Raw genomic sequence first — 11,676 nt, forward strand, 5'->3', positions numbered from 1 at the left:
GGTTGCTGCAAGCATTACCGAGTTAATTCATGTTTATCGTTAAGAACAAAGCCTTAGGAAGCCCCATGACTGCGAAGGGCTGTTAATTATCACTATGTGTGCAGGCCTCAGTTTCTTTACCTCTACCATGGGGATCAATAACCCAGTTATTTCCTGAGTGCTGCGCAAACAGGGTCAAGAAAATGACAAGGCGCGCTTTGCACATGTGTGGGGACCATAGCTGCCTCGGAGGGTGATTGGAGCCCGCAGGCCACGTGTGCTCCGGAGTCAGTTGATTGTGGGTTCGAATCCCACTTTCACTATTGGCCCCTGCCTGACCTCGAGCAAATCACTTCACCTCTCTGAGCCTCAGTTTCTCTAACAGATTAAGTGTATCCGCCTCCTATGTTTCTGTGTCAGCCCTGCAATCAGCTGGCTGGGTTAGCCTGGTGACCCTGGAAAAGCCACTCAACCTGACTGCGCTGTTTTCCTCATGAAAGGGAAGTCGTAGAGGATCCAACGTGGACGCAGCTGGCATTTGGTGCGCTCCGGGCTCAAAGAGGGTTCAGGACCTGGGCTTTTCTCCTGGTGGTTATTATTACTGTTGATGCGGTCGTTGTTGTTGTTACAGTAGGATTCGAAAACTGGTCGCCGGGTCGGGACACTAAGACCCCGGCAGCTTCCGGAGGGTCGGCACACCCCACACCCTGCCGGGGCCTCGGATGGCGGTGGGATTGGCCGCGGGCGCCCAGGGGTGCGGGTCCAGCCTCCCCCGCCGCGGCCCACGCCGTGAAGCTGCGAGGGAGCCGGGCGCCCGGGCGGGGCGGGGCCGCCGCATCCCCGTGACGCGCCGGCCAATTAGGCGGCGTTGCGGCCGGGTCCGCCACCCCGCTGCCTCCCGCCGCCGCCGCCGCCAGCAGCCGGGCCTGTCCGCCCGCCGCCCCACGCCCGCCGGTGCCCGCCGCTGCCCGCGCCGGCCGCATGGCGCTCCGCGGCTTCTGCAGCGCCGATGGCTCCGACCCCTTCTGGGTACGTGCTCGGCGGCCGCCCGGGCCGCGCGGGGCGGCGGGAGGGAGGCAGGGCGGCAGGGCGGCCGGCCGGCCGGGCGGGCCGCAGCCCCCGGGCACCGGCTGCCGACGCGAGCGCCGCTGTCCCGCCGTGCAGCCGCCCGGGGGGTCCCGCTCCTGCAGGGGTGCGGCTGATGGGGGGAAACTTGGGTGACTCAGTTCCCCGGGAAGCGGGGGGATGGGGGGCGCTTTGCATGTGCCCAGCTCCGGGGCGTGGGGTGAGTGGGGCGGGGGAGGAAAGGTGAAGGGCCAGAGCTGTGGGGAGGGGGGCTGAAAGGAGGGGTTCTTCCTGCTTTAGGGTTCCCGCTCCAATTTAAAATAACCTTCCAGGAAAGGGGACGCCCGAGATGGGGAGCGGTAAAGGGAGTTGCCCCCCCCTCTTAAGTTCTCCCTTCTCCTTTGTAGGTGAGGTCCCCTCTTTCACGAAGAACGCCCCGTTATCAAAGGGGGCTGAGCTGGGGCGGGGCTCAGGCTTAGAACGGGGCTTCCCGGTTGAGGTTTGTCCCCTTCCCCATCGTTTTGCATCCACGTTACTCTCCTATGGTTACATCTTTTTGTCCTGTTTTGTTTCTGACAATTATCTGGGGTTATATGGGAAGGGGGGGGTGGGGCAGGTGTAGGTTTGGAGGGACCGGGAAAGAATTAGGGAAGTTTGAGGAACAAACTTGCGTCTAGGGCTGCTCACCTCTGCCACGTGTCGCCCGACTCTCGGGGTCAGGTTCGGGGTGCACCTGAGGATGCCCAGGACTCCGGTGCCAGCGTGCCACCCCGCCCCTGTAACGTGAGGCTCCTCTCTGTGGAGGACCTCCTCCTGTTTTCACTTGAGCAAGTTTTTCTCAGAACGTTCAGTGCTGAGCCTGGCTGGGTCCCCAGGGTCTGTCTGCTTTCTGTGGTTTAATCCCTGTGTCTCTGGCTTTAGCTTTTCTCTAATGCGATTTCCTCCTTTGTTCCAAGAGGGCACTTCTGCGTTAGGCCATCTTGATTATTCGTAAACAGGAGAGCAGACCTGGACATCGATAGTTTTTCCACTTTTGTTTAGGCATGGGGAGAGAGAAACAGCCTTGGCTCGTAGGAGCTGGTGATTAGCCTCCAAAAATACCTTCTTGTCTGCTTTTGTGGCTGCATTTGGAGGGTTGAAAAAGTCATTCTGGAGAGCCCCATGGGAAGGCTTTATTTTTTTCGGGGTGGGGGGTATCATCTGGTAGAACAACTAAACACACCTTGGTATGCCTCCCATTTTTAGGCCAATGGTGTGGAAGGTTTACTGAAAGAGTGGAAACGGCTTTGCATTCAGGGTCTGGGAGTGGTTGGAGAGCTGGCCATTTGCAAAGTAGGACTCTGTTTAGCAGAGAGGAAAGCCTATGGGGTCCTTGCTCCCTGTGCCAGTTGTAACACCAGTAGGGTTTTTTTTCCTGCAAGAATCCAGATGGGGATGTGGTCTAGGATTGCTGTCAGTTCTGAAGTATTTCCTTATTTCTTCTAAATTACAGAGGAGAAAAAACAGGCGGCCATAAATTAGATTCTGCTTTGGGATGTATTTGATTGATGGCTAACGAGGTTTTCCAAAGCCTAGTGTGTTTTGGGGTGTCCTCCGTTTATTTAGCTTAAGAAGCTGATCTGGGAACTCCAATTGGGTTTTTTTTCTCCTCACAAGGACTTTTTGCTATAGAAATTGCCAGACGATTTGCCTTCATGTCTGCCGGGTCCTCGGTCTTCCCTCAGTCTTTGGCCTTGCAGATTTCCCTCCCTCTGGGCACCTGGACTTACTGGATGCCCCAGTTCCTGCAGGTGCCCTGGAACCAGAATTTGAGAGTGGGCAGCTGGGGCATGAGAACTTCCAGATAGTGGGAGAAACCAAATGTAACAGAAAACAGATAGCTTTTCTGTTTTCTAGGGCTGTACGCTCCAAGGCCAGAAGAGACTGCCTCCCAGCTGTTACATAACTGTACGACCTTGGGCAAGCCACTTGGCGTCTCTGTGCCTCAGTTTCCTCATCTGTAAAATGAGGACAGGAGCCAAAAAAAAAACAAAAAAACACCTTGTAAGGTTGTGAAGAGTAAATGAGTTCATCTCTGTAAGTGGCTCGGCCTGTGCCCTGCACAGAGTTAAACAATGGTTATTATTATTCTTTCCAAAGATGAAGTTGTGTGTTTCCAGTTGATTGTCCTTCCTTGGGACCCATCTTTTATTCAGCTGGTGAGAATGAGATCTGACTACCCACTCATGTCTGGTTCCTCCCCTGATCAAGGTTGTATTTAGAAATCAAGATTACTAGCCCAGGTGACACTTTTTTTATCTTTCTTTTTCTTTCTTTCTTTCTTTCTTTCTTTCTTCCTTTCTTCCTTCCTTTTCTTCCTTCCTTCCTTTCTTTTCCTCCTTTTCTTTCTTTCTTTCCTTCCTTCCTTCCTTCCTTCCTTCCTATTATGGTGACATTGGTTAACGAAATCCAATAAGTTTCAGCTGTATACTTTAACAGTAAGATATATATATATATACACACACATATATATATGTGTATATATATACACACATATATTTACACTGTCTGTTCACCTCCCATAGTTAGAGTTGGGGTACTTGGCCTTTAGACCATGGTGGTGGATGAAAAATCTCTCCACTTGTGGACTCAACTTTTAGGAGCCGGTGTCTCCACCTGGATATCTCCAGCTTACTGTGTCCCGAACAGAACTCGGGGCCCTCCACCCCAGTTCTCCCCATCTCAGGCAATGGCAGCCCCGTCTTCAGAAGCTCAGGTCAAAAGCCTGCACCATCCTCGATTCTCCCCTTCCCCTCTCATTCCACACCGGATCTGTCAGCAGATCCTGTTGCCTCTTGCTTCAAAGTGTTTTCAAATCTTCCTGCTTCTCACAGCCTCCCTGCTACCTCTCTGGCTGGAGCTGTCAGCTCCTGGATTTGAATGTTCCCTCCTCACTGCTCTCCCTGCTTCCTTTCTTGACCCCTGCAATCTAGTGTCAACCCAGCAGGAAGGGGGATCTTATCCCCCTTCTGCTTAAAACCCTGCAGTGGATCCCCACTTCCCTTAGGGTAAAAGCCAAAGGGTTTAGGGGGCTCACCAGGCCTGGCAGCCTCTGGCCCAGTACCTCAGACTCTATGGCCTATTACTTCCTGTCTTACTCCACTCCAGCCTCACTGATGCCCAGGCTGCCCCAGGCCTTTGCACTGTTTCCCCTGCCTAGAATGCTCCTTCGCCTTTAAATCCTTGTTCAGATGTCACCTCAGGCAGCCTTCCCCATCCCCTCTACCCCAATAGTCCCTGCTCCCCCCTGCTCCACCCCATAGCACCTACTGCCACCTAATACACCAAATATTTTACTTATTTATTTTCACTCTCTGTGAACTCTCACCGGAAAGCCAGCTTCACAGGGGCAGGGATCTTTGCCTGTGTTTGTGTACGGCCGTAATCCCAGCACCTAGAACAGTGCCTGGAACATTGTAGGTGCTCAGTAAACATTTGTCGAATGAACGAATGAACGACACGAAGCCCTGGAAGGCTTTTGAGCTGGTTGAAGCCTCTCTCCTGGGATCCCTAAGGATGAAAGTCACTCAATCTGTCTCCAGTGGACACTCGGGTAGACCGAGCCTTCCAACTTCCACGTTTGACTGCTTGTATTTTATCTTGCAAGGGTCAGACTGAGCATCGTTCATCGCTCTTGTCCCAGGATCCAGCGCCTTGCTTCCAGTACAGTAGGCTCAATTCACATCTGAATTTGAGTGTCTCAGGTACAAGTTCTAAACTGGGGGGGTCAAATCTAGCCCACCAGTGTGCTGGTTTGGCTTTGTTTTAATTCTGAATTATTGTCATTGCTAATATTTACTGATTATAAGGTTTCATAGAAAATCTGAACTTCTGACTTCCCTTGAAAAAAGTCGGAAGATTCGATAACACAGGGGCCTGTCCTCATACCTGGCCGTGGTCAGCTGGGGGGTTCCAGTTTGCTGCAGTCTCCACTCCTCATTGTAGCTTCAATTCTAAGGCCATTGTCCGTTACTTTTTTTCATTGTGCCTTTCACCTGGTCTGCTTCCCTCACGGATGGAACCTACCTGGCACCCGTAGGCATTTGAGTTGGCATCCATCCCCTGCTTTGAAGGCCAACCTGTGGGTGAAGTGGCTGGGGCCTCTCTGAATCGCTAGCTTGACGACGCAAAGATCCTGGCTCCAGCCCAGTCACGCGGACAGGAGTCGGGGTCGGGATGGGGGTGGGGGATAATGGGTAAACTAATTATCGACGCCAGAGGAATTTGAAGCAAGCGTTTAACTTGTATGTCAGCTCCAGATTTCCATGGTGGGATAAGGTCTAGCTTTAATTATCAGACCTTAATGGCCAGTAAAACTCAAGCCCGTGAAAACTTGCCTGAACGTTTTGCAGAACGAAAGAAAGTGCTAATAAAATGGGTGTGGACAATGACAAGGGCTTGGACATCCGGAGGCGAGTGCTTTCCCCAGCCTGGCACAGAAACTGGGACCTGTACCAGGAGGTTGGAACCTGTACTTACGGGTTGCGGGGAGGGCTTTGAAGAAGGCAGTTTGGGGGCTGCGTGGTATATGTGGAGCGCGGTTCTCAGCCTTGGCACTCTCAACATTTTTGGGGCCCGATGATTCTCTGTGTGGGGCTTTCCTGTCCCCTGTGGGTGTTTAGCAGCATCCCTGGCCTCTACCCACTAGATGCCAGTAGTACCTCCCCTTGTTGTGACAACAAAGATATCTCCAGACAAAGGGAAAAAAACGTCTCCAGATATTGTCAAAGGTCCCCTGGGTGGCCCTCATCCTTACATTTCTTCCCTAAGAGCTGTTGGGTTGTTAGACTTCTCATGTAATCGACTTATTAGAGTTGACTTGGAGAAGCTTAATGAGACGGTAATGAGGTTCAACTCCAGTTAGCTAGCAGTTGTTCTCATGCTGTTCATCCCTTTTCACCTAGGGCTGCGTCTGTCTCCCCTAATTCATTCTGGTTGGGGGGTGGGGTGTCAGTCCTGGGGAGAAAACCCCCATCTTGAGGGGTCAGCTTTGAAGTTGTGCTTCTTCATTTCAAACTGCCCCAGCATAGGTGGACAGTTATGAAGTCGAGATTCTCCTTGAGTGTCCCCTTGGTTTAATGGTGAATTGCATCTCCTGGAGGAGATGGCCAGGTTCTGGGAGGTGGGTCTCGATGACAGGGCAGGGCGGCTCTAGGCGAGTCTTGCGTACCCTTAGGTAGGAGTTGTGGTTTTATGGGGCTTTCTCCTTCCCCATATTTGGGAATCTCAGTTTACCTTTCATTGGCCTCTCAGGTGACTTCTAGCTTGGGGATGTCCTCATCTTTGGAGTTGTCTAAGTTGTCCCAGTTTGGAGAACTGAAATGCGGTCTTGTAAAACACTGGATTTTTTCTCTTTTTCTTCACATAGCCGTTTCTCTCTCTCATTCATTCGTTCTCGTATTATTAACTGAACATCTGTCGTGTGCTAGCACTGTTCTAGACACTGGGAATGCAATCGTGAAAGAGACATGGGGCCGATGGTCTCATGAAGCTCACACTGGGGATGATCCACATGATTCTGGATAGCCGTCAGTGTCACCAGGACATAAATCTGGCAACAACTGGGAGGGGGTACAAGCTGTGATAGAGGGATGTCCAGGGTAGGCCTTTCGGAGGAGATGACATTTGACCTGTGAACCAAAAGGTGAAGCTGGCCTTGCAAGGACTGGGGGAAGGGAGTCCCAGATAGAGGGGCACAGCAAGTGCAAAGGTCCCGGGGTGCTTGGCATGGTCAGAGTACCACAGAGCTTAACTCAAGGGAACTGCAGAGCTTGTCTCATAAAAATCTTGCCTGGAGCATTCTACAAAAATGCGTAAAGCACTTATTAAATGCCTTGTAATAATAAGAGTCTGAAAATTCCAAGGAAGAAGCTTACCCCAGCTTGGCAAGGAAATGGAGCAATATTTGTGTCCCGACAGAGGCATCGGCTTCTGATCCACTTACGTTGGTATGAATCTCAGATTTTTAATATTGAATTAAGTTTATAGATCTCTATTTTCATGAGTCTCATCAGTTTCAGAACCTTAACTGAAATGCTTCCAGGTCAGACCAAGTCGGGGTTCCCCTCCAAAGGTTTTTCTTGACCTATTAAAGTGGTGAGGGGCTTTCTTAAGTGATTAAGAGGACTTTCTATGCATAGATTGCTAGAAAACTCTTCTTTTAAAACCAGATGTTGAATCAACCTGGCCTATTGCATGAGGAAGATCACTTTTTTTGATTGTGCTATTTTAAAAAGATGAGTGGTTGGGTCCACGTTAGCTCAGGCGGTGACTTTGTCACGGCAGACCACTACAAAGGTGAATATTCTAGAAGGCTATAAAGGGAAAGAAAGAAGTTTCGGTACTTCCCCTCCCCTGTGCTCTGTTTCCAGAAGCAGCCATAGGTGATAGTTTCTTGGGTGTTCTAGAAAAATTTCAAATGCATGCAAATATGTGTGAATTGGGGGTTCGGGAGAAGGAGGGAGAGAGAGAGAGAAAGGGAGAGAGGGAGGAGAGAGAGAGAGAGAGAGAGAGAGACCCTTTTCTCTCTCCAAATGGGTTTACATTCTAAATAATGTTCTGTATCTCGCTTCTTCCACTTAAAAACCAATGTCGATTTCCTTTCCATGTTAAGTTCATGCAAATCAAAAGAAAAAGGAAATACTTCTTTACAGGCCACACATTCTTTCTTCTGTTATATGTCTGTGCCATATAGTCCAGCCCCCTCTTAGTCGCTGTTGGGGTCAGTTCCAGATTTTTGGCACAAGGAACAGTGCTGCCTGGAACATCCCTGGGGCCTCACCTTTGCACATCTATGCAGATAGATGTAAATGACTCAGCAGGATAAATTCTTCCATGAGAAATTGCTAAGTTACAGGGGTAGAAGCATAGTGAAATTTGAGAGTGGTAATTGCCAGGTGGTGGCCATAGTTTACACTCCCACTAATGGACCCGCCAGCATTTATTAAGCACCTGCTATGTTCCTGCCGCTTGAGAGCGTTGAGGAAGCCGGGAATTGACTCGGGTCTTGTTGCTCGCCTGTGTATTGAGAGGATTTTGCCCAGTTAAGCCTTGCATTCCGGGGGGTTCTGTCCAGAGAGCGCTTGGTTTTGTTCCAATTTTAAAGAGATATGTTTACATGTTTAACATCATGGACTTTTCTTTCGTTTAAAAAGTGCTTTTACATCAACAGTCAAACAACATGTAAAATTTAACTCGTAATCCCACCATGCTGGTGCCACTCTGATTTAATTTCTACACAGATTTTCCGGTTTGATAATCAGTTTTCCGGTTACAAAGCAACAGATATTTAAACCATTAACGTGCTACTCTTGAGCTAGCCAGTAACCAAGGTATTCTTCCAGTTTTTTCTCTATAATTCTAGAAACATTTATAGAATAAATAATGTTTAAAATAAAATGGGTTCTGTTATAATCATCACTCTGCATTTTCTTTTTACTTACTATGCGATACATGTCAATATATATCACTCTTTACAGTAGTTTAACATTTGAAGCTATAAATTTGCTATAATTAATTCGTCCGGGTCCCTATTAATAACCATGGCTTGCATTCATTTCTTGTTTTTGCTCCTGAAAAGTGTTCCAATCAACATCCTTTTACACAGACCCAAATTATGTAAATTTGTTTTCTATTTAATAGGTGTCAGCTGATTATTTTCCAGAAAGGTTGTCGCAAGTCCATGTCCAGGGACAGCGAATGAGAATTTGCATTTCTCTTCGTCCTTCCCAGCCCTGGACGTGACTGGATTTTTTGGTTAATTTGATGGATAGAAAAGACTATTTTCATCTGCATTTCTCTAAGAAATTAGAAGCTGAGCATCCTGCAACATATTCCCTACTGATTTGTGTATTTTCTGTGCATGTTTTTCCGTGTCCTTTTGGGACATCTTTCCACTGGCTTGTCTTTTTCCTGTTGCTTTGCTGGACCTCTTGATATATTGGGCTCTTGACCCTTTGTCTATTATGCATGTCGCAAATATTTTTTCATAGGCGATGGTCGGTCTTGGCATGTTAATGTCCCCTATTCTCGTCCAGATTTGTACTTAGTATTGCAAGGTTGCCCTTGTGTCGTGCCTGCCATTTTTATCGATGGTTGTAAGAATTTTCCCATGTTCCTACGTAACTTTTAAAATTAATACCTTTAATGCCCAAGCAATCGTTCCTGGTTTTAGTGGACTACAATTGATGAAATTCCTACCTGCGGTTTGACATTTAGGTTGCTGTCCTTCCCCCTTCTTTTTATTTTGAAGAAACATTAAATTTTTTTTTTTAATGTTAAAACGTTGTAATGACTCTCATGTGATAGTGCCTGTTTCCTTAGAACACATTCTCAGGTGGAGTATCTCAGAACATTTGAAAAGGTTTTGCTGTAGCTATAGCCTTCTCTGTTTTTAAAAAAGGGTCGGCCGATTCACCATTCTAGCAGGGTCTAAGGATACACATCGTTGTTGTCGATATTACTATTCAGAGCAGGTGACAGGTGCGTATTAACGACAGCGGTTTCTCCGGTCAGCGTTGCAAGGCTGGAGACCGAGTGGCTCAGGGGGTGTGTTGCCTGGCACTAGGGAAGGTGACCTAGTCGTTATATTTGGTTAGATTATCTAGGAACCTGTGATAAGGCTCCTTTCTCAAGGTCATTAATTTACTAACTCCGAGAGTTGAGGAAAAAAGACACGTGGTAAATTAGGCCCTCCCTGGAGTCCGGGTGCCAGCCCCCTTGTGCTCAGTGGGGGAGGGCTTGGAGAAAGGGCTCCCCCCTGCGTCAGACTCTCTTTATTCTTAAAGAGGATACGGGGTAGGACGGGCACGGATGGCCGAAAGCATGGGGATGCTTGGACGAGAAGAGGGCACAACTCCAAACAAAGCCAGAGATGCGTGTGGCTGGGGTCCAGAAGCCAGATTCAGGAGCCTCGGTTTGAAAACCGGTCCTGCCGCTAACCAGTGTGCGACCCTGGGCCAGTGACTTACCTTCTGGGATCCTCAGTTTCCTCCCCTGTCCAGTGGGGATCGTGGCTGTTGTTGTGTTTCTTACAGAGTTGTGAGGAAGAAAAGAGGCCAGACGAGGAGGATGCTTAGCCCAGACCAGCAGACGCTGGCCGTGGTTACGGAGGAAGAGGCTGGACAGTAAGGGACAGTGGTGGACAGCTGAGGGCAATGGAGCGGGACTTTCTGGTGTGGCAGTTCTCTTCTCGCTTGTCATCTTGCGACCTGCAGGTCCATGCAGGTCTAGGCCGTGTGACCTAGGCAGTCTGACCGCAGGTGTTCGGATACCTGTTCCCAGGGTCTGAGACAATTCTGGTTCATCCGCCCAGTTGTTTTAGGGTGTCTGTACGGTGTCTGGTCTGGGTGAGGCCTGCCAGGGTGTTGGGTATCAGCTCTGTAATTGGGCTGATGTGTGGGATATTCATTCTGCAGATTTTCTTTGTAGTTTAGGATTACGAAGACTTGCTCAAGTACCTAAATTGATGGCATGTGAATGCAGGTGGGTTGTGACAACTCTGAGAGCCGCTGACATTTCCATATTTGGCAAGTTCCAGGTTTTCTGTTACTGTCAACATGGTAGTGATTGAATTACTTAAAGGGACATTTTTCTTTTCCCTTACTCATTATAAGAGAAACAGTATAAAATGAAACATTACAGAAACATGTATAGTAAAACAAGAAAATTCTTCACAATCACACTCTTCTAGGGATTATCTCTTATGGGCAGATTAGCTTTTTAACTTTCAGTTTCTTTCCTCCACATATTCTAAATTACAGTATTTTTTTAAAAGCGAGAATGGGATCTTATGAAAACATACTTATTTTTTTGTTTTCATTTACTAGGGCATATTGGATATGGCCCAATTGTAACGAACAGGTATTTACTTGAAGATGAGACCTAATTAAGTAATTTGCTAATAATTGTTCCCTCTGGAGGCGGTTGGTCGTAGCCTTGTTTTTTAACCTCTGTGTATGGGGAGTTTTGGGGAAAATGTGAAGCAAGTGTTGGGAGGCAGGTGGAGAGGCACGTCTTTGACTCTCTCACATGCTCCTTGCAGGAGACAGAACTTCTCAGGTTTATGAGTTGTCACCATGGGTCGCACGGCCTGGCCCTATTCAGTTGATAGCCTCCAAGGGTCCCCTGAATATCCTTGCACTGGCTCTTGTCACAAGGAAGGCAGGGAACGAGAGTATTTGCTTTATGCTGCTTTAGGGGGAGGCAGCAAAGAGAGAAGGCGGGTGGGGGAGGGGGGTTGAGTAAGCCGGCCCTTGTTTATCGGTGGGTACGTACTTATTTACGTAATAGCTTCCTTCAAATCCACTTTTAAAAAACCTAAATAAAAATATCCCAAGGTCGTTTCCTATTACTTTAGTGAAGTCACAGGTTGGTCATTTTTGTGCGTTTAAATATGTCACTACTGGAATGACTCAGTAGGATAGCCTGCAAACTGCGTAGACCAGCAGTTCACAGCTCCAGTGATTTTGCCCCCAGGGAACTTTTGTCAACATCTGGAAACCTTTTTGGAGGTCACCATGGAAGGCGGGTGCCCCTGGCATCTAGTGGGTAGAGGCCAGGGGTGCTGCTAACATTACACAATGCACCGGGCAC

General features: G+C 48.5%; 1 protein-coding gene across 1 annotated transcript in view; it reads left to right on the forward strand.

Moving 5' to 3' along the window:
• Positions 1 to 877: 877 nt before the first annotated feature.
• ABCC1 (ATP binding cassette subfamily C member 1 (ABCC1 blood group)) overlaps positions 878 to 11,676 on the forward strand; it is a 126,882-nt gene continuing 116,083 nt past the window's right edge. Inside the window, exon 1 of the mRNA XM_039885581.1 lies at positions 878 to 1,008. Within this exon, the coding sequence (XP_039741515.1) occupies positions 961 to 1,008 (48 nt within the window). The 5' untranslated portion in view covers positions 878 to 960. The remainder of the gene's footprint in view (positions 1,009 to 11,676) is intronic.

Source organism: Pteropus medius, unplaced genomic scaffold, assembly GCF_902729225.1.
Source record: "Pteropus medius unplaced genomic scaffold, Ma_sr-lr_union100, whole genome shotgun sequence".
Taxonomy (NCBI): domain Eukaryota; kingdom Metazoa; phylum Chordata; class Mammalia; order Chiroptera; family Pteropodidae; genus Pteropus; species Pteropus medius.